This window comes from Rattus rattus, chromosome X (genome assembly GCF_011064425.1).
Source record: "Rattus rattus isolate New Zealand chromosome X, Rrattus_CSIRO_v1, whole genome shotgun sequence".
Taxonomy (NCBI): Eukaryota; Metazoa; Chordata; class Mammalia; order Rodentia; family Muridae; genus Rattus; species Rattus rattus.
The window spans coordinates 58,449,251-58,475,138 of record NC_046172.1 but is presented as its reverse complement, the minus strand read 5'-3'; the positions used below and the strand labels follow the sequence as shown (position 1 = coordinate 58,475,138).

General features: G+C 47.1%; 1 protein-coding gene across 1 annotated transcript; it reads right to left on the bottom strand.

The window, feature by feature from the left end:
- Positions 1–591: 591 nt before the first annotated feature.
- Fam155b (family with sequence similarity 155 member B) lies at positions 592–24,300 on the bottom strand. The gene is given in 5 exon segments (XM_032890388.1): positions 592–1,785; positions 2,171–2,246; positions 2,249–2,335; positions 23,308–23,898; positions 23,900–24,300. Coding segments are annotated over 5 exon segments (1,419 nt in total). The 5' UTR covers positions 24,176–24,300; the 3' UTR covers positions 592–1,396.
- Between the last annotated feature and the right edge of the window lie 1,588 nt (positions 24,301–25,888).

Below are 25,888 nucleotides of genomic sequence, written 5' to 3'. Positions count from 1 at the left end.
TTTCAGCAGGTCCGTGCAAGCAAGGCCAAAGGCTCCCAAGCCTCATCTCTCACTATCCCCTCTAGCTTAATCCACAATGGAGTTCCTCAGGCAAGGCTAGCAGCAGCCTTCATCTCCAGTCAGAGTCCTCTGCTGCCAGGCCCTGAACTTTGTCCAGCAAGCAAGGGGTAAAAGAGAAAGGGGCCTGCTAAAGGGTGAGGAGAAGTCTAGCTGTCCCTCAGTGGGACAATAGGCCACAAGGTCAGGGATGGGAAGGGATGAATACTCTTTGGTAGGCTGGGGATGGACACAGGACAGGGTAGGGGAGGCTCATCTCTGGAGAGCTCTGGGGCAACACCACCAGTTCTCCTTCATGGAGGCCTGAGCTAGGACAAGATGAGGGAGTGTAGGGACCCAGGCCAGGCCTGACACACTTGGGCTCAAGTCCCTCCTCCCTGTGGAGATTGGTAATGAAAGGTCTGTGGCCACAAGGCCAAGATTTGAGGGCAACAGCAGCCCTAGGGAGTGTGTGCACCTTCTGTAAGATATGGCCCTCCAGACAGCGGCAGTCCAACCATGTGCCCTCAACCTTCTGGGTTTTGTCTCCTGGACTCTTTCCCCAGGGATCTCTTTATGCACCTCCTTCTGATTTTGGAGGCCGCTCTTGAACCTGCCTCAATACTAATCACCCACCTCCCAAAGGCCAGGTATCATCAGTCTAGCCATCTCTTGGGGCTTTCTGTCCACCTCTCCCCTTTCTTCTTCCCTTCCTTATCTTTCTTCTCTTTTACCACTCATTCCATATCCAGTTGCAATCCCTCATTGCCTAGGGTGGTGGTGGGGCAGCCTAACTGGGGCACCTTCCTAGCTGTCACACTGTGTGCCTCATCCTGTGACAGCTCCACACTCAGGGTGCGCTGAAGTGGCAGGAGGGCAACCACACTGTCTGCCGTCACCTGTAGGGATATGGGCAGGAGGGAATTAAGGATCTTGGCAACGGAAGGAATGTGGAGGGGGGAGAACTACTCCCCTCTGTGCCCCCCAACATTCCCTGCAGGGTTGAGGCTGGGTAAGCAGCCTCCTTCCCTGGGGTCAGGGCTCTTGGCAGGAGTGGGCAACTCCAGCCCCTCCCCCCTTTTTATAACTAAGCCCCATAGGTGGGGCTTGTGAGGGGACACCTACTGCTCCTACCTTTTTCTCCTGGGTGAGCTTTACAGCTCCTTGGGGGCCCTCTGGCCATTTTGTTGGAGCTGTTTTTAGGGCAGGGGTGGATTGGGGACAATATCTGGTCCCCCATTTCTCCCCCCACCCCCACCTGATACTACACCTCCTGTGGGGGGTGCTTCCTTCCCCCAGCCTAGAACAGGGCTGGGGCTGATGTCAGTACGTGGTGGAGGTTTGTCCTCCCTCCCTGTCGTCACTCTTCCTGTGTCAGCCCCTCCTCTAGGGCAGGCAGTGTCTCCAGCCCCAGTCCCCCATCACCCTGGCCGCTGGAGAAGGACACTACGGTATGGAGGAGCATAAGAACAAGGACACAGAGCCGGATCCTGCTGGGGCTGAGGCGGGAGCCCCCAGAGACCGGCAGCAGGGAGGGCTTGTTGCTGACACGGCTTGGGGGTTCATGGCGGGGATGGTAGTGGTGGTACTGTTGGTGGTAGTGGTGGAAATAGGAGTGGTGGAATTGCTGGTGGTGGGTTTTAGGGGGCTCAGAGTCCTTGAACTTCTTCTTCTCCGACTCACAGGAGACCCACTGCACGTCACAGCACTTGGTTTCCGGCCGCTTTGGTGAAGTATCAATCAACCCTGCCAACGGATAAGGAAGGTGTGTATGGGGGGTCAGTGCTTTAGGGGGCTGATGGCTCTACCTTACCTGGAAAGGGGATGCATTAGGTAACCCTACTCAGGAGACTCTCCCCACCCGCTCTCACATCCTCTGCTCTAGTTCCTTTCTTCCAAAGACAACATCACTTTCTCCAGGGTAACTTGTGGCTCGGCATATTCTGAGTAGATATGCACACACTGGTCTTTTTGTTCTCTTCCATTTGGCCCTATCCCACCCAAACAGGGGACCTGATTGCCAGCTCCTTTGCCACTGACCTCCTGATTTAGCCTGTCTTCCAGATGCTTTCCTGTCCCATACCCCTAACCTTCTTTCATCTCCGCCTTCTTCCCCAGTGCCCTGACATTTACCTGCAGATAAACCAGGGGAGGGCCTCCCACAATTCATTTTCATTGCAGAGGAGAAGGGCACTGGTCTGCACCTCCGGGGGTAGTATTGCTTGCAGGGCACCCAGTGCTCGCAATCCTGCTGGGTCACACTGAAGTATTCTGAGCACAGCCAGGCCTTGTAGACAGCCTGTGGAGGCAAGGAAACAGTGTCAGCCGGTGTGCCATGTGTGACAGGATTTCCTGTGTCTCTCTATGGAGCCAAGCCAACTTAACCCCAGCATTTGGAGGAGGCCTTGTCAGACGTATCTACATCTCCCATCTCAAAGCTAGGGCTTTTGAGTTCTCTAACCTACCATCATCCAAGATCTAGAATTGTTGGTCAAAAACCACAAAATTAATCCTATGTCAGAATGGAAGGAACTTTACCAATCATTTCATCCAACTCTATCATTTTACACATGGTTCAAAGAGGTGTTTTGACTCCTCAGAGGTTACTGATATGTAATGAGGCAAATCTCAGTTCCATTCAACTTGATAAACGTTTCCTTTGTTGATGGCGCTGAGCTTCTAAGTTCAAGAAGAGGAGAATAATTCATGTGCTACCTCAAGAAGGAGATGAGAATAATTCATGCTCTAGCTTATTGGACTGTTGTGGATTAAATAGCATGGCACATATGAAAATGTTTTGTGAACTCTAAAGGGCAATACAAATATGAGGGCTTATCTTTAATAAAAACTGGAATCTGCCTTACCAGGCACCACATGTGTCTTTGAGCTCTTCTTAATCCAGGCTCTATCTTGTTGGCTTCAGCCCTGGTATGGAACAGACATCTCGGCCAGTGCTGCTGTACGGCCTTTTGGAATCTTTCTTTGTGTCTTCACTTCATCAGTATCCTTTCTTTCCTTCATTTAGCCCACCGCCACCCCAGCAGTGGTTCTAGTGAGAAAGCTCCCTTGCTCCATACCTTATCTCTCCTTGAATCTACAGTTTCTCAGAAAAACTGAGTCACTTAGGGACAGATAAGTCTTTGTTGTAGGGGTTGTGCTGTGCATTGTTGGATACTGAGTAGCATCCGTGGCCTCCATGCATTAGATGCCAATAGCAATGTCTTCTCTCCCACATTATGATATGAAAAGAATGTCTCCAGTCCAATGCCCCCTGGGAGAAGCCAAAGTCACACCTTTGTGCACTCCACCAGAATCCCTCACCTGGATGGCAGATGCTTCCCACCTCGACTTTTGCATGAGAATAAGAATGGTCTCAAGCTGTTATCAAATTACATTACTCCCTTGTTTCAAACTCTTAGATGCATTTTGACCAAAAGCCTAATGTTTAAGCACAGACTTCAAAGCCCTGCACAACTCTGCCCATCTTTTTCCAACCTCATTTCCCATCTCTCTTCAAGCTCATCATGCTGCATGAAACAGAGGTTTTCTTTCTTTTTCTTCAATGTGTCTTTACTTCTTTCTACCCGGCCTTGGCACATGCGACCACCTGGCCTGGAATGTTTCTTCACCCCACCTTTGTTATGTTGTCCTTCGCGAGAGTGTCTTTCACTATTCTCATTAGGGGGACACATCCCCCACTTATTCTTAACTTGTTTCTTCACTACAGATGCTACTTTGTCTGCATCCTTGTTTTCATTTCTGTCAGCTCCACTAAGCTGTGAACTGCATATAAGCTCATGGGCTTCTCTATTAACCACTGTTCTTTCAATACAATATACATCTTAAAAATCTTATGATTGAATGTATATGGAGATAGATCCCTTCTCTCATGAAAATTTCAGTTTCGCGAGTAGACTTAACTTGAATTTATGACATTTATTCCATAGGAAGGACAGAATTATGGTTCATTAGGGTTAATAGTAGACTGAGAAAACTTTCAATGATGAGATAGCAGTTGAATTTGGGTGCTATGGATGTGATTCAATTAGTACAGCCCTTGTATTATTGCATTTATGAAGTCTAGGTTTAATCCCTAGCACGCCATGAGCTAGGTGTGGTGGTTCACACTTTAAATTCTATCCTCTATTCAATCCCTAGCACTGTAAAACTGGGTATAGTGGTATGCTTGTAATCCCTGCATTTGGGAGCTGGAGACCAAAGGATCAAGAGTTCAAAGTTATCTTTGTCTACATAGTGAATTTACGGCCAGCCAAAGATACATGAACTCCTGTCTCAAACAAACAAACAAACAAACAAACAAACAAAAAACCCCAGCAACATTGGGCTTAAGCAAGGATTTTTATAGATAAGATACATCAATGAGGCAACAGTTTAAGCAAAAATGTAGAGATAAACGAGTACGCATAGACTAAGAGAAAAGAGGGGCTTCGTGCGGATGGCAAGGAAAGGGGACTAAACTCTTGTTCATGACATTTGAGTGCCTTCTATGTTGTGACCATGATGACAGTGCCCCACTGAACATCTTTGCATACATGGTAAAACACCCATCTTCAGTTGTATTTGTAACAATTCCCAAGGGTGAGACAGCTAAGATGAAATGTATAAATAAAGGAAGGATAATGGGGTCAAAGAAGGGTGCGTGGGAAAGAACAGGCTAAGGGAGGAGGCGGGGAAAGTAAGCTGGAGAGGTAAAAGAGGGTGGTAAGAGAGGTGCAGAAGGGGGTAAGAGGAAGCTGCAGTGTATAGGTAGTAAAAGAGAAATTGTGTAAGGAAATCAAATGCAGAGTATATAGGGTGATGAAGAAAGAATAAGAAGAGATAAGAACAAGAGAACATGAGCATGGATAAACATGGACAGGAGTAAATGAGAAAGATGCACACTGAAAGGAGGATCAAAGATTAGACAGAGGGGAGGAGATGCAGGAGTGAGGCAGAAAAGAGAGTAAAATCTCAAGAGCCAAGGGCCTTCGCACCTAAGAGCCCCCTCCATACTCTGGGCCTTTAAGTGCCAAGATCTGTCTCTGTCCATAGCTACAAATGCCATTTCTACAGCATGGACCAAGAACCCATGCCACTCTGTCCCCAAACTGTGTAATCAGCCCCCTACTCTGTGGTCATCAGTAGAACTGGGGCTCACCGGGCCCTGAGAGAGTCTCCTTAGCTCTTTCAGTTCGTGTTCCTGCTTCTAGAGGAGGAGTCCCCAGTGACATTCCTGCTCTCTTCACAGGCATTTGCAATTAGCCCAGTAACAAAGTATAGAGTCTGGGCACTCCCTTCATCTGAGAGGTGGGGGAGGGAGAAGGGGTGGCCTGACAGTAGGAGTATGGCCTTTCTCCTTAATTAGCCGACCCCCCTTCAGTCCCCACACCCCCAGTTGGAGTCACCATGGCAACAAGTGGGTGAGCAGATTGCCTGGGGAGGACACCAGGCCTGTGGGTGGTGAGGCAGGAACAGGCAAGAAGCTAATGAGGGGAATAGAAGCAGAAGAGCCACAGTGAGCTCAGAGGTAATCTAATTCCTAAGCCCCACAGCTGGCCAGCTGAGCCACTGCTGGCCCACATGCTTTAAGGTGGCCTGGGGCCTGTTTCAAGTGATAGTATGGATCATAGTGTTACCACCTGGCAATAAGCCCACCTTCGGCTCTGAAGCTCTGTTTAGCTTGTCCTCTCTCATCAGTGTGGTAACTGTGGCAGGAGGCCTAGGCACTCTTCTGGAGACAGAGAAGGGGCTAGGAGGGCTTGCTGGAAGTGAACATTAGAAGAAGGGGGAAGTGTCTTAGAACCAGGAAAAGGAGGTTTAGAGACCTGTGGAGATCCTTTGCTCTCAGATTTTTAGCTCTGGCTACATTCCAGGACCCACTAGGGAGTTTTTAAAAAAAACCGAACCTGTCTGGTTCACATGACACTCAGACCAAAAAGTCAGAATCTCTGCAGGCAGAATTCCACACATCTGCAGTTGGAAAATGTCCTCAGGCAACGTTCAGCATGCAACCAGGGTTGAGAATATCAATTTTACCATTATATAGATGGGGAAACTGAGGCCTAAAAGGGGGAGAAGAATTTGAGTATAACCTTGTAAAATATTGGCAGAGAAAAGAACTGGAAACCTGGTTTCATAATTCCAGCTCCAAGTTTCTTCTTATTGAAAACCCTGTGAGAAAAGAAATCCTAAAGCTAGGGGCCAGATACCAGGGGCCTGGATAAGAGGAGTGCTGAGAAGAACACAGCCTATTCGACAGTTCCAGAATCTTTGAACTCAAGCCCTGTCAGAAAAGCTCTTTCCATTATTCCCTGGCCTCTGAGTGGAACCATCCTAGATCGCTGAGGGAGCAGGAATGGCGAATAGGCGGTGGCAGGGAAACCTTGAACTACCAGTGTCCTCCTTTCCCCACCTCAGTAGGGCCACCACAGGTCTCAATCAAGTTCTGGCTGCTATAGCCCAGTTGCTATGGGAACTGGGAGGGGAAGGAAACAGGGAATAACTAGAGGGAACACCAATTAACCCAAAAAGGAAGCTAGGGAGGCTGTCTCACCCCTCCTCCCAGCTGAGCAACAGAAACACCCCTCAAACAGGAGGGGTGAGACAAAAGGGATCCCCTCCCCTCCTGGGCTCTGCAATTGTTAATTTAGGGAGGACTGGGAATGACCCAACCTTCCTCATCCTCAGCTTATTGGCTTATAGCCCTGGCCAGGCATTTTAGTCCCACATTCTATAGAAAGAAATTGTGGTTTACTGAGGGCTGCAAATGCACAGTCACACCCTCAAAGTCAGGACTTGGGAGCCTGAAGGTTCAGAGAGAGAGAGCCATTGGCAGCCTCCTAGGTTTGGGGCTGGAAAAACCCCACAAGAGGAAAAGCTTTAGTTATTTTTCCAACCAGGGAAGCAAGCAGTTTCCTTCCTGATTTTTAACTCACTTCTCTCCCTAGGGTTTGTTTCCCCATCCAAATCGTCCCTATAGACCCTTTCTTCATGGCTGCTTATCTTCTTAATGTACCCATAGGACCCCTGGCCAGGAGCCCCAGCTGCAGTGCTTGTGGAAGCAAAGGGGTCTATATACAACTTACCAACCTAGCCCTAGTTTTTACCCATAGGGAAACTTAGGTTCATAGGAAGGGAATATTTTGACTGAGTTGGAGATGTAAGAGGCATCTTGGCAACTAACATGATGCCTTTCTTTTCCCAGCATCTATTGCAATCCTTAAATGATGGGAGGTAATCTCCTGGGCAGGAGAAAGTGTTTTTCACTTGGGCTCCCCAACAGTTGGACTTCAAACAGAGTAAGGTCACATCAGGACATGACTGTAATTCTGCAGATAGCAATAGTCTGCTGGCATTGGTAAAGTCAGATTAGAGGCATTACAGGGCAAGTGACAGGGCTCTATGTAAGGGTCTATGAGCAATAGCTATCTTACTTCTTAGTATGAGCAGTGATGGGTCAAAGTGGCCTGGTCTGGCCTAATAGAAAGAGGCAGAAGATGGCTGGAGACATGGGTGCAAACCTAAAGATAGTCTAGTCCAGAGGGTCCTCCTATGTCCAAGCCTCCTAGACCATCTGCTCAAAGGCTAGATACGCTCAATCTGGCCAAGGGTAGACTAATGGAGAAGTAGTATCCACAATCCGGGGACAGTTCTGAAGGAGCCTAAATGATAGATGCCAAATGAGATGAGCAGAGGAGGTAAATTCGTAACTCTTCCAGAATGGAAAGGACTGTGAGAGTCATCACTCCACCACAGTATCCGCCCCCAACAGCACAGGAAAGCACCATCCAGTTTCTAATTGTAACCACTGTCATAGAAAACTCATCCTCTCATAGGGTAGCCCAGCTATAGCTTCAGACAACTCTAGTGATTAATGAAGTTCTGTCCTCTTTGGAGCTGAAATCAATGCCATTCTCTGACTTTTACTCGTATCTTTTAGCTCTTTCTTGGGCCATATATCATTCACAATCCTGCCCTCAGGCCAACTGTTGTTAGGAATTTGTAGACCTCTCTGAATCTAGTTTCCTCATTCTTTTTTAGTGCAACAAACACACTAAATACCTGAGTGCCTGGCTCTGTGTTAGGAACTACAGATAAAGGGGATGAAAAAGACAAGACTCATGTCTTGAGCAAGGAAAACGACCATGTGAATCAATGAGTATGAACTTCAGTGTGAAGTCACATGTACTTGGCACCTTGGTAGAATGAAGGTAAGAAAGATTGACTGTTTTCAAGGCTGAAGGACAGAAAACATTTTCCATGTGGGAAAAATTTAAGTTAGGGCTTGCAAAAAAGGGGGGTTGATAGAAGCTCAGTAGGTGAAATAGAGAGAGAATAAAGTACTCTTCAAGCAAAGGAATCAGCAGGCATAATAACCTGGAAGTAGGAACTAATGATGGACTCAGACAATGTGGGTAGTTCAGTGTAATTAGAGGGTGTGAGCAGGAGGTTTTGAAGGAGCATGTGCTGTGCAGGAAGTATATGACCATATCATCATGCTTTAGATATGGGAAGGAACTAGGGTTCTTCTTAGAAGCAATGGGGAGCTGTTTTTAAATGTGTTTATTATCATGTTTATTTATTCACTTTACATCCCACTCACTGTTCCCTCATGGTCACCCCCTCCCACAATCCTTCCTCCATCCCCCTCCCCTTTTCCTCTGAGAGGGTGGGGCCCCCTGGGTATCCCCACCCACCTTCCCCACCCACCCTGGTACTTCAAGTCTCTTCACGGCTAGGAGTATCATCTCCACTGCAAAGGAGAGCTTTTCATAACTGCTTATTTAGAGATGAGTGGTGCAGGTCTGTAATACCTGCTGTGTGGTAGGTTGAGGCAAGAGCATTACAAATTTGAGCCAGTCTGGGCAATTTAGTGTGACTCTGTCTTGGGTATGGGGGGAGATGGCTTATCACTTTTGTGACTAATTTTTCAGGGTTCTGTCTGCAAGTGTGGAGGATAGAGTGTTAGTACTAAGACTGGGAGATGAGCTAGATTGTTGAAACAATTTGAACGAGATGGTATGAAGGCCTCAACTAAGGCTATAGTTTTTTAAATTTGAGAGTAGAAAAATAATATGAGTATTGAAATAATTTGAAGGTAATAATGGATAAATATATTAATGGAGAGTAGGAACCTCTCCCAACACTAAGGGTAGCAATAGTACCCCACTTGACTAATACACACCAAATGAATGAATGTTGAGATATAATAGTAAGGGGCATAGGTGTGCATTCATGTGTGTGTGTGTGTGTGTGTGTGTGTGTGTGTGTGTGTGTGTGTGTGACTTTTGGTTCACAATGATTATGCAGAAGATCCAATAAAATTTAAAATTTTCTTGCCTGAGTGGGGCAAAATGAGAGGAAGGAGTGGATGTGAGAAAAGATGTTAATGAGGTGAAGCCAACAGGATTATGTATAGAGGTGGAAAAGAGTCAAAACAGAGGGGTATAGGATCACTACTAGACTTCCAGCTTGGGTGTTAAGATGAATACCAATTCCATATTATTTTTTAATTTGTTATTGTTGTTTTTTTGAGACAGGGTCTCATGTAGACCATGCTGTGCTCAAACTCACTATGTAGCCAAGGTTGGCCTCGAAGTCTTCTGATCTTCTTCCCTCTACTTCCTAACTTCTAGGATCCAAGGCGTATGCCACCACTCCTAGCTAGTGTCATTTATTAAGGAAAGAAATATGGGGAAGGGTGTGTCTGAGGATGAAGACAAATTCAACTGGGGTCATGTTGACTTTAAGGTATATGTGGATCTGCTAGATGGAAATGTTAAGGATGCAGTTGGACTAATGGCCTCAGCTCTAAAGAAGGATCTGAACCTAATAGAGTAGTGCATGCCAATAATCCTAGCCCTTAGGAGACGGAACAAGGGGGAATTGCTACAAGTTCAAGCTAGCCTTGTCTGCATGATGAATTTCAGGAAGATCTGAGCTATGATAGACTCTGTCTCAAAAAATCAACTAAAAGCATAATAAAAACATAAAGGTCTTCAAGTCATGGGGAGTTAAGTGGCTTAGTCATTAGGAACATAGTAGGACTATCTTTTCCTCTTCAAAGTTAGGCATGGTCATTGACATGACTTGAAGTGATACGGTTTACTTCTGAGGAGACCCTTTAAGAGCTGGAATATGTTTTGTCATATTCTTTCTTCTGCTTCTAACTATGGAAACAAATTTAAGATAGATAATCCCTCTTCCCTATATAGTGATCGTTATGAAGAGGTGTCTTATCCCTGTGGACCTGTCTTTGATATGAATCATGGCAAGAAATAATCCTCTGTTGTGTTAAGCCTCTGATATTTTGTGGTTACTTGTTATAACAGTGTAACCTGGCTCACTCTAGGCAATAAAGCAATACAGAAGCCAAGGGAGGAGACAAAGGGCTCAACAGTAGATTCCTAAGAAAACACTAACTGAATTGAAGTGCAGGTGGAGGAAAGAAATGAGATAGATGAAGATGAATGAAATGAGTGGTCTAAGAAATGGGAGAAGAGCTAGGGCTGTAACTCAGAGGTAGAACATTTGCCTAGCATGCACCAGGCCCTGTGGCAAACCTCTAGAGCAATTAGAGGATAAAAAGGAGGAAAATGGCAGTCTGAAAATTAAGAGAGGAGAGAATATCAAAGATCAGGGGGAGGGGACGGTCAGCAGAGAAGGATTTAGGTAGTTAAGAACACATGGGCTTGGGTAATTAAGACACAGTCTCCCCACAGTGAGAACAGTTTCAGTGGAACAGCAGGGAAAGAAACGAGACTGTAGTAATTTGAAAAGGGAATGCAAGCAAAGAGTAGAAGTAAGTATGTGTACACAAAGCTTCCAAGAAGTCAAACACCCCAAGGTTTTCCACCTACTTCAATGGATGTAGTTTTTAGTTCCCTGTTGTTCCCAGTCACAAAAGCCTGCCTTTTGTTTTGTTTTGTTTTGTTTTATGCAACTGAGCACAGTCCCCAAATACAGGTTTATTGTCACAAAGTGAAGAAGAACCTTCATCTCTCCTGTCCTAGAAACTGTTTCTGTTAATGTAGCCTGAGATACCATTTGCTCTCTAGGGGACTATATTTTATTCTTCAGCTAACCCATTGCAAATGGAGAGGGGGAAGTTTGCCTCAAGTGTAGGACCAAAGAGGTGGCTTGATTCAAAGTCCCAGGATGGAGTTCAAGCTTTCCAAACACCTTTGCACAAATTGACTATGGCTGTGACTCTAGGCTCTTTGAGGACAGAGATCATTGTATCTTACTTAGATGTGCATTCTTTTCAGCGTTCACAGGGTCTCTTGATACAGACTGGAAGATGTATGCACAAGAAGGTGTTTGCCAAGCACTTGAGAACCAGGTTCTCAGCAGCTAACCCAGATTGAACAATATGAAGCACTTCCCAAAGAGAAGAAAAAAATGAAAACAATGGCTTATAAATATATTCTCATGGACTTTTACAGTGAATGAAGAAATTGGTGAGATGTTAGCAAAATTTCAAAGAAAACCCAGTAAAGGGGAAATGAGAGGCCATTGTTAACTCCCAGAAAGCAAGTTGACCAAGGAATAAAATGTTAATCATACAGTCTTACATTGCTAGATGTAAACAATAGTTATAAAATTAACAATGTAAATAAGTTAAACTGTTAGAACCAGAAATTTGGATATGCCAATGTTGGATGTATGAAGGGAGGGGAGGTGTGTGCACTTATGGTGCTACCCATAGTAAGAAAGGTAAATCTTCCTCTAACCAGACTTTTTAAAAAGTCAATAAATATTTGAAACTGAAAAAAAGCAATAGCATATTGATGTGCCATTTAGACATGTGAAGGTAAATATTAGCAAAACAAACAAAAAATGAAAAACAGTCAGAAGAATCCGATGTATTTAACACTTGAGTGAGCTCAAGGGTGAGAAATAGAGCTACTGTTTCAACAAAAGCATTTATATATACATATACATGTATATATATATACATATATATATATATGGTGGACTTTTGTCCTTTTATATGTGAACGTGCACCTAGAAAAATCAAGTATCAGCAATATTGGCATTTGATAATGTGGTGGCAAAATCAGAAGCAACCAGGAAAGTTCCAAGTGTTTAACTCTGAAGACTAAAACTGGGGACAAGTGGAGGCATAAGCATGTGCATATGTGTAACATGAACGTAACTGTAAATTATGAATATGAATTACGTTGATAAGATGGAAAATAAATAGAAGTTCATCTGCAGTCAGGAACATAATAAACAACAAAACAAAACATCTGAGACTTGATATGACCAACTTTGCCCGAGTCAGTCCATATGGTCTTGCCCCAGAGGCCCTGGATCAGCTAATCCATCACCAGTGTCTGGGCTACAGGCTCCATCCAGGTGCACTTAACAAACCAAAAGAGCAAACAAGGAGTCAGTCTTATAGACAAAGAGAGAAGCTAAGATGGGAGGAGAGAATCTTCCAGGTCTTTTCTGCACAGTGGTTATGCTGGTCACCACAGGAAAGACTTTATTGTGACATGGGAAACTGCAGCTTCTTTTGAGTTGCACACACTTCTCTCTACATGGCACAGTTGTTTTTAGAGGAAGCCATCGTCAGTCATTACTTAGATCATTGAAAAACAAAACGAGCTCTGTTTGGCTGCCTCACCTTCCTCCTCTAAGTAGATGACAGGCTGGGATGAACAGGGACCTGATCAAAGGTAACTACAGCTCTTCTTTGGTCATAATGTGAATCAAGGGCTTTGGGAGTCCTCTCATTTTCTACCTCCTACCTCACCCACCTAAAAAGGTCTTTATGCACTTACTAAAATATCTCCAGTTGCCTTCTAGCATCCAATAACCACCCCCACCCTAGACACTTTAACCCCTCTTCAAAACACTACCTTTTCCTCCTCCTCAGCAACCCACCTCAGTGTTGAGAATTTCAATTGGGTATTAAGCAATCATTTGGACTAAACACATCTAATTAAGATGAGAAAATAGCTACCATTTATTAAGTGCTTACTATATGCCAGACTCTATTCTAAGCATTTAATCCTGACATTTATTAACTCATTGATCCCCCATAATCACCCCCTGAGGGAGATACAAATCTTTACAGATAAGGACAGAGAGGACCAAAGAGTTTGAATAACTAATCCGAGGCTTATAGCCAATAATAATCGTAATGGTGGTTAGCATTTCTTGAGCACCTTCTACCACAAACACATTATCAGAAATCAGGATGATTTATGTCCATCAAGCCCTCATAATGACCCCATTTTTCTTAGTTTCAAAGGTGAAAAAAGTGGGGGTTCAAGTGAGATAAAGGATATATATTAGGGCTGCAAGATGGCTCAACAGTAAGGATGCTTGCCTCCAAGCCTGATGACCTGAGTTCATCCACCATCCACTTTATGGAAGAAGAAAACTGATTCCCAGATGTTGCCCCCATGTACTATTGCATGTGCAACCCCCATAGACAAAAATACATATCTTAAAATGTAAAAACTGTAATGCAATGACTGTCACAATAACTCTTCTACAGTGAGGACAGATTTCAAAGTAGAATCTGAAGTCAGGATTACCTGTATAATATATATATATATATATATATATATATATATATGTGTGTGTGTGTGTGTGTGTGTGTTAACATATAATATAATATATAATATGAATAATATATAATATATAGACATTGAGCTTTAGTGCCCAAGTTCTTATATACCAACCACACTTCTCTGGGGACACTCCCTTCAGTTTACCACCACTACCAAACCGGGTTACTCAAACAAATTTCTTTTTGGTGTAATTTCAGGCCAAGTTGAGGAGAGAGTTCTAGGCTTGAATAGAGAAGAATGATTTTTCCAAAATCAGTCATTTCACCCAGAAGTAGAGTTTGCCTTACAAGTGGGTGCGCTGGAAAGAACATTTGGATTCTAGACGCTACGAATGATCATTTCCATTCCCTTATCAAAGCACTCTGTTCAGATTGGAGATGTAGTTGAATGGTAACACTAGCACAGGTTGAGTAGTAGTGCTGCCTGCCAACACATAATTGCCAGCTTCAACTCTATGAGCTGGATAGCTCTAACTCATTTGACTCCTCAGAGACTGTCATGTCCACTGCAAAATGGGGTCAAGTATGTATACACGTCACAGGGCAGGTGTAAGAATTAAGACAGGTAAAGGTTCCGACACAACTAGGATAGCACCCTTCCTTCTCATTCTCTCCTTTCTGCTCTAAGATCCAAACAGCAAGCTTTGCAAGTCTGCCAGAAATGTGATCAGAAAAGGCGAACAACATTAATCCATATAAAGGGGAACAAACAAAGCATTAGTAAAAACAGAAAGCATGAACTAACAATTCACAAACAAGCCCCGCAAATGGCTTATAAACAATAAAAACAAATGTCTGACCAAAGGAATGTCAATGAGAAGCTAAGGCTAGATCATTTTTCAAGTAAATTAGCCTCACATTTTTGTTGCGAGTATAAACTATAATAATCTAGTAATTTGAAAGAGATTTAGCAACGTATGCCAGTAGCATTAAAAAGGTTAATACTGTGATTCTGTAAGTCTAGTTCCAAACTTCATTCTATAGAATGCATGTTTATGCTTCCATTTGTATGCAAAACAAAGGAAGAGTCATTTTGTGTAGATGTTTATGTAAGCTTACAGAGAAGAGAATACACACAAAATTGTTAACATCCAGAACCTTGGGGCAGTGGAACTAGAAAAGACTGAACAGGATTATTAACATTCTCTTTATAAATCTTCATATTGTTAGATTTGATAAAATAAGCATGTATCATTTGTGATTCAAAAAAAACTCAGCAAAGTACAGGTATAAGGAAGAATGACTGAGATAGCCTTTATGAATAAAAATGATAGATCTGATATAAATTTAAGAACAAAGATAGTCACCATGGGATTATTTATAATAGTAAAAAGTTGGCAGTCACCTAAATATCTAACAGGACATGGCCTGTTAAATCACTTACGTAACTTGTGACAGAATATCATATACTCATCAAGGATGGAGCTTATGAATTTTTAAGTATATGGAAAGGTACTCAGAGTACAAGCAAGTTAAAAAGACCTATAATAAATCACTAGGAAACCATGTATTTGCATCAGCACCGGTATTGTCATCAAAAGAACCCAGAAAATAACAAGTGTTACCAAAGATGTAGAGATTTGGAGCCTTGCTCAGTTCATTGCTGGTACGTAAAATGGTCTAGAATGCAAAATGTAAGAATGGGCTGTAACGTGCCACAGCTGCTATAGAGAACTGAGAGGCAATTACTCAAAAGGTTAAATGTAAGCTGGACACAGAGGTGCACGCCTGTAATATCAGCACTTGAGGCTGAGGTAGGTGGAGCCTGAGTTCAGTGATAGTCTAGGCTACATAGCAAAACCCTCTCTACAACAAACAAGCTAATAACGTTTCAGCAGGGAATTCTCGTATGACCGAGTGATTCCTTTCCTAAATATACAAAGAAGTAAAAACAAGTACTCAAACAAATATTGGTAGAACAGGGTTCAGAGCAACATTGTTCACAATAGCCAAATGTAGAATAGTTCAAACATCTACTAAGAAAATAATGGGTAAACAAAATGTGGCATTTGCACACAATGGAATGCTATTCAGCCATAACATTCCATAAATGAAATACTGAAGTGTGTTAAAACTTTGATGAACCTTAAGAGCATCATATTATATGTCATATATATAACATATATAATATAAAATATAATAAGCCACACAAAGTGACAAATAATGTCTGACTCCGCTTCCTTGTGTTATCTAGAACAATTAAGTTAAAAGAGATAGAAAGTAGAGTGCTGGTTGCCAGGGGAAAGAGTGAAGGGGAAATGGGGAATTATTGTTTAACAGGTAGAAAATTTCTGTTTGGGAGGATGAAAATGTTTTAAAAATAGTAATGAAATAGAAATGTACCCAATGCCTCTGAATTATACACTTAAAATGCAAGTTCTGTATACTTCATGACAATGAAAAAAAAAAAACCAAATGTCTCTAGTTCCCTTTTACCTATCATATTTCTAGTTTCTAAAAGTTCTCAAAGGCCATATTCTTTAATAATCAAGGAAAATATTTTTAAAAAGATTTTGAGCCTATAGTAATTTTCAAGAATTAACTTGCGCACTGACCGAACAGCCATACTTCACCATTCACAAATAAGCTGGGTAGACATGCTATCTGCTTCAAACCAAGGAAGATTGGAAAACAACTGTAGCATTTCACACCTCCAACATGCCCTTCTCTCAGACAGAATGTTATGGGCTACCTCTTCCTTTCTGTTTCTAAGGAGAAGACCAGACATCTAAGACTGGGGACTCAACAAAATCCTGGCATGGAAACTGGACATCCAGGCCTTATCTGACTTTCATACGACAAGATCGCAGTGCATTTGTTTTTCCTTTTGGTTCTGTCAGCTACCAGTGTGTGCTGCAGGCGGGTTGGGGCTCAGGCAGACATTAGGCCTGTCTAGGGCACCTTTCTCTTTTCTGCCCTGGCTGATACTTTCAGTATATTGGAGTTGAGAAGATAACAGAAATACCCTTTCTCAAGACAACTGGAACTCAACTCTTCTTTTCTAAGCCTGAAGAAAAGGAAAGAGCAACCCTCTTCTTTCCATCTTCCTGTCTCTGTCCCAAGAGGATACCTCAGTGATTGTCACTGCATCTTTCTTTAAATCAAAATTTAATTTAATATTTTTGAGAATTTGCTACATATATTCTATATTTACCTCATTTTCTCCTTCTTTCCCCCTATAACTCCTCCCTATGTCACCTCCTGCTCAAATTCATGACTTCTTTAATTATTATTGTCACATACATATATTCACACAAAGAAATCTAAGTTCATTTAATGTTGTTAGGTTTAAGTGTTTAAGGCTGAGCACTTGGGATTGGATAACCTACCATGAAGAACTATAAGATGTTAGTGGCTGCCAAGGGAGGGAGAATCTATCACTAGATCTCAAAGGCAATAAACATGTATCTTGAACAAAGAGGATGCTGGTGAGTCCTCCCTTTGAATCTTAGCCACTCCAGAGGTTTCTCTAAGTTTCCAATAGACACAGTAGAGCCTTCCTCCTAGCCAGCCTAACTTTTCACCAGTCTATCCATAGCCACCAGGGAGGTTATTGCCTCCAACATCTGGCAGAGAATATTAACATCTTCTATACATCTGTGCATTGGGAAAGAACAAAGGCAGGTTTGCACCCCAAGCTCCCTGCCCTATGCAACTTAGGGAAGTCATTTCCTCTTGCTGAACCTCAACTGTTACATTTGTAAAGTGGGGATAATAATGGTGCTTTCCTGCTAGGATCATAGACAAGATTGAGTTCATGGATGTATATATCCCCCCCAACACACATATACCTCCTAGATACTCAAAAGCTTGTATTTTATTTTATTTTTTGACTTCCTTTTCTTATCCCTTTCTTCTTTCGAGCCAGCTGGACTCTCTTTTGGCCCAGAAACTCGTGGCTCAGATTCCAGGTCCCATTTCCAGAATCCATTTGAGCAAGAGCTTTGGCTATGTCAACTCTTCTCCTTCTGTAGTAACTCATTCTCAGTCACCCCCCCAAGCCTAACCCACTTGGTGCCCTTGCTCTTCCCTCTAAAATCCTACCATCCTCTTATGCCCATTGACAAAAGTCTGGTTTATTATTCCTCACATAGATTCTGACCTGTACACCCGTAACCACAGGAATTCAGACAGAGCCTTTTTCCAGAGTCCTACTTGACCATTGTTGGAGAACTGTGTTTGTGGGCTTGCAGATTGTACAGTCACCAGAAGAAAAGGTAGCTCCTAGCATTCAACACATACCTGCAGCTGGAATGTCACATGCCTGAGAGGAGTGAAGGTCATGGTAGTTCCAATCTGCAGACACACACCACAGGTAAACAGTCTTGGAACACAGGGATCACAGAAGAACTGCCCTGAGAGAAGTTTTTCAAAGACAACCCCTGACCCTGAGTCTTAAGTATTGGCCTACATCCCCAACCACACACAAAAGAGTGAGTGTGTGTACTCTCTCCCTGAGGTACTAATGTCTGCAGAAGGTACCCACTTCTCTTTCCTCACCCTCACCTCTACCATGCTCAGTAGACACTTTCAGCCAGAGCAATATTGGGTGGAAGGTTTCTGGGCTCCTTTCCTCCCTCTTAACTCTCCCAACCCCATCTTCAGGAGATACCAATACATCCTTTCTAGAGGTTCCTGTTGCTATGGTGACTATGGTAGTCAGGCCACCGGCTTGTGGTAAGGATCGGAAGTAGCCCCGAAGACTGGGGGAAGGGGTAAAAGAAGAGAAGATCAAAAGATGAAAGAAAATCAAGGCATGAAGAGAGATAGGGATGAGGGAGGCAAAGTGTGAGTATCCTGTGAGGGGGCATAGAGGTGTCAAAAGCAAGGAGTATAGTACCAAGGAGGTGAGGCAGGAAAGGCAGAGAAGGTGTGACATCTGCAGTAAAGCTGGGGAGGGTTGGTAAGCTGGAGGCAGATGGGAGAGTGGCATGGGAACATTCAACCATTGAAGAGGAACAAAGTGGCACAGGAAGTAATCAGGCCAGGAAGATTAGAAGTTTGGGGAGGAGCAGAGGTGTGTAAATACATAAATGAAGGTTAGAGAGTAAGGTACAGGATGTACTTTGGGAAGGGTCTATGGTGATAAAACACTGTCTAGTTGGTGCTCCTTGAAAGATGGATGGGGATGTTGCTCACGGACTACAATGGAGAGAGAACATGGGAGTTGGAGGAGCGGGAATGGGTAAGGATCTAGAGAGGTATATTTCAGCAAGTGACTGCTTTGCCACTCTAAGCTTTACTTCATATATCCTTGTCCTAGCTGTAAGCATTGCCTCTCCTTTGTGCCAACTCTTGGATTCCAGGGCACTGATCTTTCCTAGAACAATACTTACACAGTCCTTAGTGATGAGATGAACTGCTATGGATCCGGAGGTCCCTCCCCCAGGGTCAGCTTTGCTCTGATTCCCAGGAGGCTGCTTATTGACAGCTTGCCCCTTCCTCTGCCTCCAAACAGGGACCAGGACCCCCTTTCTAGCTTTTATGGGTTTGGGGCCAGAGAGCACATCTGAGTGACAACAAGAACTACTATTCAACTTGGGACTCTTGACGCCTCTGGCTCTTGGTAGCCGTCATCTCCAGTGTTAGCCCGAGAGTCCTGTTCGGCAGGAAAGCTGTGGCAGGTGGGAGGAGAGAAGGCAGTGAGGCAGAAACAGCTGCCAGCCAGAGTGGAGGAAGAGCAGGGCTCCAGTAGGTATGAGCAGAAGGCAAGGTACTGTTTCTAGCAGCCCTCATCCTCTCCCTGTGTGAGGATATTGAGGCCAAACTTCCTTCCCTAGCCTCTCCCCTCCAATGCTGCTGCTGAAGGATTGAAGCAGAACCTGGAGGTCACTTGCTTCAATTCCTTCCTCCATGCAAATACAGTCCTAGAGTCATTTCCATGCCATTTTCACCCAGCAGTCCACTTGTCTTAGGCCAAACACTTCCTGGGGACAGGAGCTCTGAAGCAGTCTGTTCCTTCTTTGCAAAGAAAAGCTGGAGGGAGAACCTCTGATGTGCTAAGCCTTGATGCTGTAGCCGACTTCTCATTACTACCGAATTCATAGGGCTTTTTCTGATGAATGAGCCCCATTTGACAGAGTAAAAAAGTGAGCCTCAGAGACGTGGAGTTCGTAGGTTCGAGGTCACACTGCTATGAAGTTAAAAATTTAGAATGCAGGACTTTCTGTAAAGTCCCTTGAAGCCAATCAAAACACACATGTTTTATACAAGAACAACCCTTTTTGAAGTGTGAAATCTGAGGCCAGATTTTCCTGAGTCTCCTCTTCTCCAAGTCAAACTCCTTTAACTCTCTCCAGGGAATTTAGGTTCCAGCCTCCTTCTCCACCTCATCAGTTGATTGGTCCCAGCATCAAACCTGCAGGCTGCCAGGTGGGTGCCAGACAGTCTGCAGCGGAGCAGCGCTATCCCATCCTTCTGGGAACTAGCTCAATCAGTGCAGCTAATGGCTACTGCAAGAGCTGACAATGGCCCTCCTCTTGGGCCTCTTGGCCATAGAGGAATAGCTGTGAGGAAAGAAGTCAGAGTTTGCTCTCTATGCCCTCATTCTCCTCACCCTGAGTGTTCTGAATTGAGAGGAAGAAAGAGGCAGAGGTGGGAAAGGCAGTCAGCAGCAGACCAGGGCATGGCAAGATTAGGGAGGGGATTTATTTGTCTGGTAACCCTGGGCATGGCTAAGGGTGGGGGAGGGAGAGAGGAAGGGAGGGGAAGGGAGAGGGAGAGGGATAGGGAGAGAGTGAGTGTTGGGGGGATGATCACATGGAACTAAGGGAAGGATGGGGTGTGGTCCTCGGACCTAGAAGAGGCCAGTATGGGGATGGGCACTGGCCAGAGTTAGCTACATCTCTCTGCTATGCGAGAGGAAGTCAGTCGCACATTAAGAAAATGTTGCAGCTGGTACTAAATTGGGAGGTGTCACAGGCAGCAGTGAGGACAGGTATGATTCCTGGGGCCCTGTGTGGCCCAAAACAGGGGCAGACATCTCAGAGGCAGAGAACAGGGTTTCTAGGGCCATACCAGAAGAATCTGATTTAGGCACTTAGCACAAGGACCCTGGGGATAGGGGGTCACCTGGCTCTAGAACCCGGCCCCAGAGTTGGTATTCAGACAAAGGAAAAAAACTCATCTTAGCATAGGACCTCAGGGTCTCACTTAAGAGGATTCTGGGTATGGGATATTATCTGCAACAGGATCCTACTTGGGGTAGGGGCCAGGCAGGGGAACCCTGAGCTCACAGGGAGGAGGCTTAATATAGGTAAAGAAGGTCTGTGACAAGGTTGGGTGGGTGATTGAGGAGGCAGGGTGTCAAGGAGAAGGGGCTCAGGACTACCTTTTTCTTTCATGGCATCAGAAAACTGGATTAAAGGCCAAACTGAGATTTGGGCCTCAGTTGAAGGAGAAAGCTTTGGAAGAGATAGAAAACACAAGAGGAGAACTGAGGAGCTGGCCCCCCCCCCCTTCTGCAGGCATAAGATGGTAAGAACAGGAGAGCTCTCTTGCTGCTGGAGAGAGACAAGGAGACAGGAGAAAGGGCCTGGGGTACTTGAGAGAAGGCCACGGCAAAAAGCAAGGGTTTAACATGAGGACACTGAGCTGGAATTCCTGCTCATTGCTGAGGGTAAATTTTATTACCCATCTGTACCTCAGTTCCCTTATCCATAAGATGGAGGTAATCTAGACAATTGTGCTCTCACAACATACACAGACAACTGAAACCCCTAAATATTCATTTATACCAGGTGGTAAAGTCTTACTACAAAATGCTACTAGTCATGCATTCCCACTTCAATCTCACTGTGGCAGGGCAAGGATATTTTTCCTGTTTTACAAACGAGGAAACGAAAGCTTAGAGGAGGCAAAGAAACATGCCTGAGAGCAAACTGCTAACAAGCCCTCAACAGATGAGATAAGACCTCCAGAATCAGAGAGAACCTCTGCCTTTCCTGACATCAAACCGCTTTGTATCAGCAATCAATGTAAGGGATTTAGTGTGGGTCAGAAGGAGCTTTGATCCAACTATAACATGGAGAAAACCCCCACAGAAAAGTTGTGCCATGGCTTTCATTCATTCTGGAGATCGACGAAAGAACAGTTGTGGCCATGGGCTTGGAGAGGGGACCATGAAATATAGATATCCTTTATTCTGTGTGCTAGGGGACCTCTGCTTTCACTGAGGACATGCATCCGTGGCAGGCAATTAGAGTGTGTATCTCTACCTCAGTATGACAAAATGTGTCTTTCTTCATGTCATTGCATGTCTCTGACACCACAGGGAGACGCATGTGACATGGCGCCTGCTTCCACAGCACTGTTTATGAAAGTGGCAACGCCTCGGTTCCTCAGTATGACTTTGTCCAGGGTATCGCTAGCCGTGCATGGCTGTATATGTTTGTCTCTCTGTCTGTACACCTTTAAGAAGTGGAATATCTCATTTGGTAGTGTGAGTGAGGCGGTGAGTCAGCTGAGGCTGAGTGAGGCGGGAGGAGACGGCTAGGTTACGAGAATAGGAAAAGGGAGAAGGAGAAAGTGAAGTCAGGATGGAGGAGCTACTCCTTGCCTCCCCAGTCCTCCAGCCCAAATCCCCGAGGGGCCCACGGAGAGCAGCAGAACCTTGCAGAAGTCCACAGGAGCAATGCTTGCTGCAAAGAGGCACTTGCTGCCCTTTCTCAAAGCCTTGAAGGGAGCTGTTCCACACTAGGAGGCAACTGCCTCACTCTCCAGCTGCTGGCCCCCAGCTCCAGAATGTGTGAGACCTCCGTGGGCTCATCCTCACTTGACCTTTTGACCTTGCTGTTCTTTCTTTCCCCAAAGCAGGCCACCTGGCCAGGCAGGAAAGACATGAAAGTGGATTCAGGCCCCCCAAATGTGTGCCCAGCCCCACCTGCTTATTATACAGAGCAGCCTACTGAGGGTCAAGACATTTCTTAACTCAATCCCATTCCTAGGCAGGTCCCTTTTTACCTACTCTGATTTCCTCTCGATACCCCCTAGCAGCCAGAATGTGGGTTTCCCACCCTGGAGCACTGTGAGTTTTGTAATGCACCAACCTTCCATGGCCCTTCCAAGAGCTGATAAGCCCTGTTTCCCCAGCCTTCTTCCCTCGAAGGCAGAAGCCTACAGGTTCCTCCTTAAGAGGGCCGAGCCTCCCCTGGGCTCCTGCCTGGGATCTGGCCAACTATCTCAGGTCATATAAAAGGTCCAACAGTGTGGTGTGCCCTGTCACCAGGCGTGGGCCTTTCATCCAATTAGCAGTAACAAAAGGATGAAATTGGGTAGTCAAATATTCTTCCTCCTGCCTTTTGAACATTCCTCCCCCCCAATCCTTCCACAGCCAGTCCCAGGACTGATTCTAGTCCAGGAGTGGGGTTCAGAGCCAACCAGAAGGCTGGAGAACACAGACTCTCCTGCTACCACTTTGCCAGCCCAGGGCCCCCTTCCCCTCATGCAGGAAGCAGTGCACCAGAGGCTCTAGCCCTAAAATGTTCAGACCTTAAACTCATAGAAGTTGACCTGAATCTCTTTAGCTCTCTCTCTAGGGACGGGTTCAGGGTGACACAGTACTAGACTGGGAATGGTAGGAGCCGTAGGGCAGATGGAGAGGAAGACCTTTATTTTTTCCTGGCCCCACTGACACAGAAACTACCTCTGGCGAGGCAGCTATTGTGGCTTGGGTCACCAATCCCTACCTTGCAGCCTTTCGTGCAGGACCGGATAGAGTACTCTTCTGCCTGTAAGTATTTATGCAGCACGAGGTCGAACTCGTCATATTTTTCCTGAGCATGTCGGTCCAGTCGCTGGTATGCCTCTATGCAGTTGCTACATGCCTCCCAGGTCCCGGAACCCGGGCTGGCCACTACAGCCAGTAGATCCCCCAGCAGGGTGTCCAGACTGCAGTCCAGGCTGTCGGGGCGGTCCATGCCAAGCAGCAAGTCCCAGAGTGTGTAGGTGTCACAAAAGGAGAGAGTGAAGTTCCGAAAGTGGCCTTTGAGCAAGTTTTTTTTGGCGGATGGGAACTCCGGGGCACGGGAAGGGGAGTCAGGGGGCCGCAGAGGAGGAGCCGGGGTGGTCGGTTCAAAAAGTCTCTGCAAAGATTCCAATTTGGTGCAAGCTGCGTCCAGCCCGGTGGGCTCTGGGACGCCGTCGCGGAACTCGACCCGGAGCCGGCTGCAGGGGGCGGCTTTGGTCAGGTTGCTGTATCGCGGGCCGCAGGTGCCCGGACGCGCTGGGCTCGCCCCGGGCGACAGCAGTGGCGGTGGCAGCAACGCACCGCGCGACGAGGGGCACCGGCTGCCGCTCGCGGCCGGCCCCCCAGGGTGGCCGCATGGCGCTGCTCAGCTCCCTGGCCCGGGGCCGGGCCCCCGCGCACAGCCACAGATGGTCAGTGAGCAGCACGGTGAAGAAGAGCAGGGACGCCAGGGACAGTCGCCATCGCTGCGCCCGCTCCGAATCGGCGCAAGGTTTGTCGCTCTGCCTGGGAGCCCAGCAGCAGCAGCAGCAGCAGATAGTCAGCGCGGCGGCGTCTTTCCCGGGCCACATCCAAGCGCCCCTGAACATATTTCAGGGGGGTCCGGGCTGGAGGGAGTAGTCAGGCGCGAGGCCGGACGGCCGTCTCGGGAGGGCGGGCTGCGCACCGCACCGCGCTCCTCAGCGCCGTCCAGGCTCTACCTCGGGGGCTGCATGGCTAGACAGGCCGGCCGGCCCGGGGCCCCGCTCAGGCCAGAGTGGCGGGGCGCTCTCCGGCCGTCCCCGCCCCTCCCCGCTCCCCTGCTGGCAGCCAGGGGCGCCGCCGCCAGCCCGCCGGCGCAGCCCGGCGTCCCGGGGGCGGTGCGGGGCACTGGGGCGGTGGCGGCTGCGGCGGCGGCCGCCTCCTCATAGTGTCGGGCCCCTCAGCTGCCCTGGGCTCCGCCACTTCCTCCGCGCCCCCGGCCCCCAGGCTCGCCTCTGCTCCGTCCGTCCGTCTCAGCTCGGCGCGGCTCTGCGCCCCTCAGCGCCACCGTGCAGGCCCGCCGCGCTCCGCTCTGCTCCCCTCGCCCCGCCGCTCCTCTCCCGCCCGTCTGCCCGCTGCCCGCTGCCCGCTCCGGGCAGCTCCCCGCCTTGCTCGTGCCCTCCTAGGCCGGCCGGCCGGTCCGCCGCCGGCCCTTCGGGCTTCCCTCGCGCTCTGGCAGTCCGCCGGGGCTGGTCCCGGGCCGGCTCCGCTCTGGCTCCGCACCCGCGGCTCCCGGAGTTCCGGCTCGGGCGGGCCACCTGGCTCCCCGCAGCGCCACAGACGCCGGACGCGGACGCCCGGCTTTACTTAGTGCGCCTCTCGCTTCCGCCTCTGCTTCGCACCGCTGTGGCAGCCGCCCAAAGGCATGGCCCCGTGGCTCCCGCTGGCCATGCCCCCTCAGTCTGTCGCCATCTTCCGCTGTGCGGAGAACACCTTGAGAGCCCGTGTGCGAGTGTGTTTGGGGGGGAGCAGGGCGGAGAAAGAGGCACCGGGAGGAGGAGGGAGCGGGACTGGGGCCCCGACTGCGCCTGCGCCTCAGGACTCCCCCCTCCCCAACCCCAGCCCCCGCCGGCCGCAGCCTGTGCTGTTTGGGGATGTTTCCAGTCCACCCCCAACTCCATTCACTTCGGCGCCTCCGTTCATCCGACCGCTCCCCGTGTGCACACGCCACACGCAGAGTCCCAGGCCTGGCTCTCCCCCTCCCCCCACCAAGCCGCTGCCCGCCTCCCTCCCCAGGACCGCCCCTCGCTTCCCCCTAGGGCTAAGGGACTTCTGAGGGTGGTTCTAAGAAGCAGGGGGCATCTCCTTAGGTTCTTGCTACCTCTCTGGGTAGCCGTGCCCTCGTCCTCAGGACCAGGGGACACTAAAGCCGGTCGCGGATAGGACGGGTCCAGAGTCCCTAACTCTGTTAACGCTCTCACTGTCCTGCCTGAGGCCAAGACTGCCCCTGGTGCTGAAGGACAGCTCCCAGTTTAGCTGCAGAAGAGGACTGAGCTAGGAGTGCGTCCTGAAGGAGGCAAGACAGTGCACTAAGACCGGTAGTAGTGGTGGGGTGTCGTTTTTGCCCTTAGGAAGATTTCCAGCAGCCTCCCCCCAAAATCCGTCCTAGCTTCCTGGCTCCCCCTACAGGCTGATGAGAATAGCTGAGCGCCAGAGTTAGGGAAGCTGTGCCGGGTGGAACCATGCGCTCGGGGCTTTTAGAGTCACATGGCTCTAGGAACTCAGACGCACAAATGTCCTGCCGCGCTACTAACCTTGTTTGGACTCCACAAACATTTCAG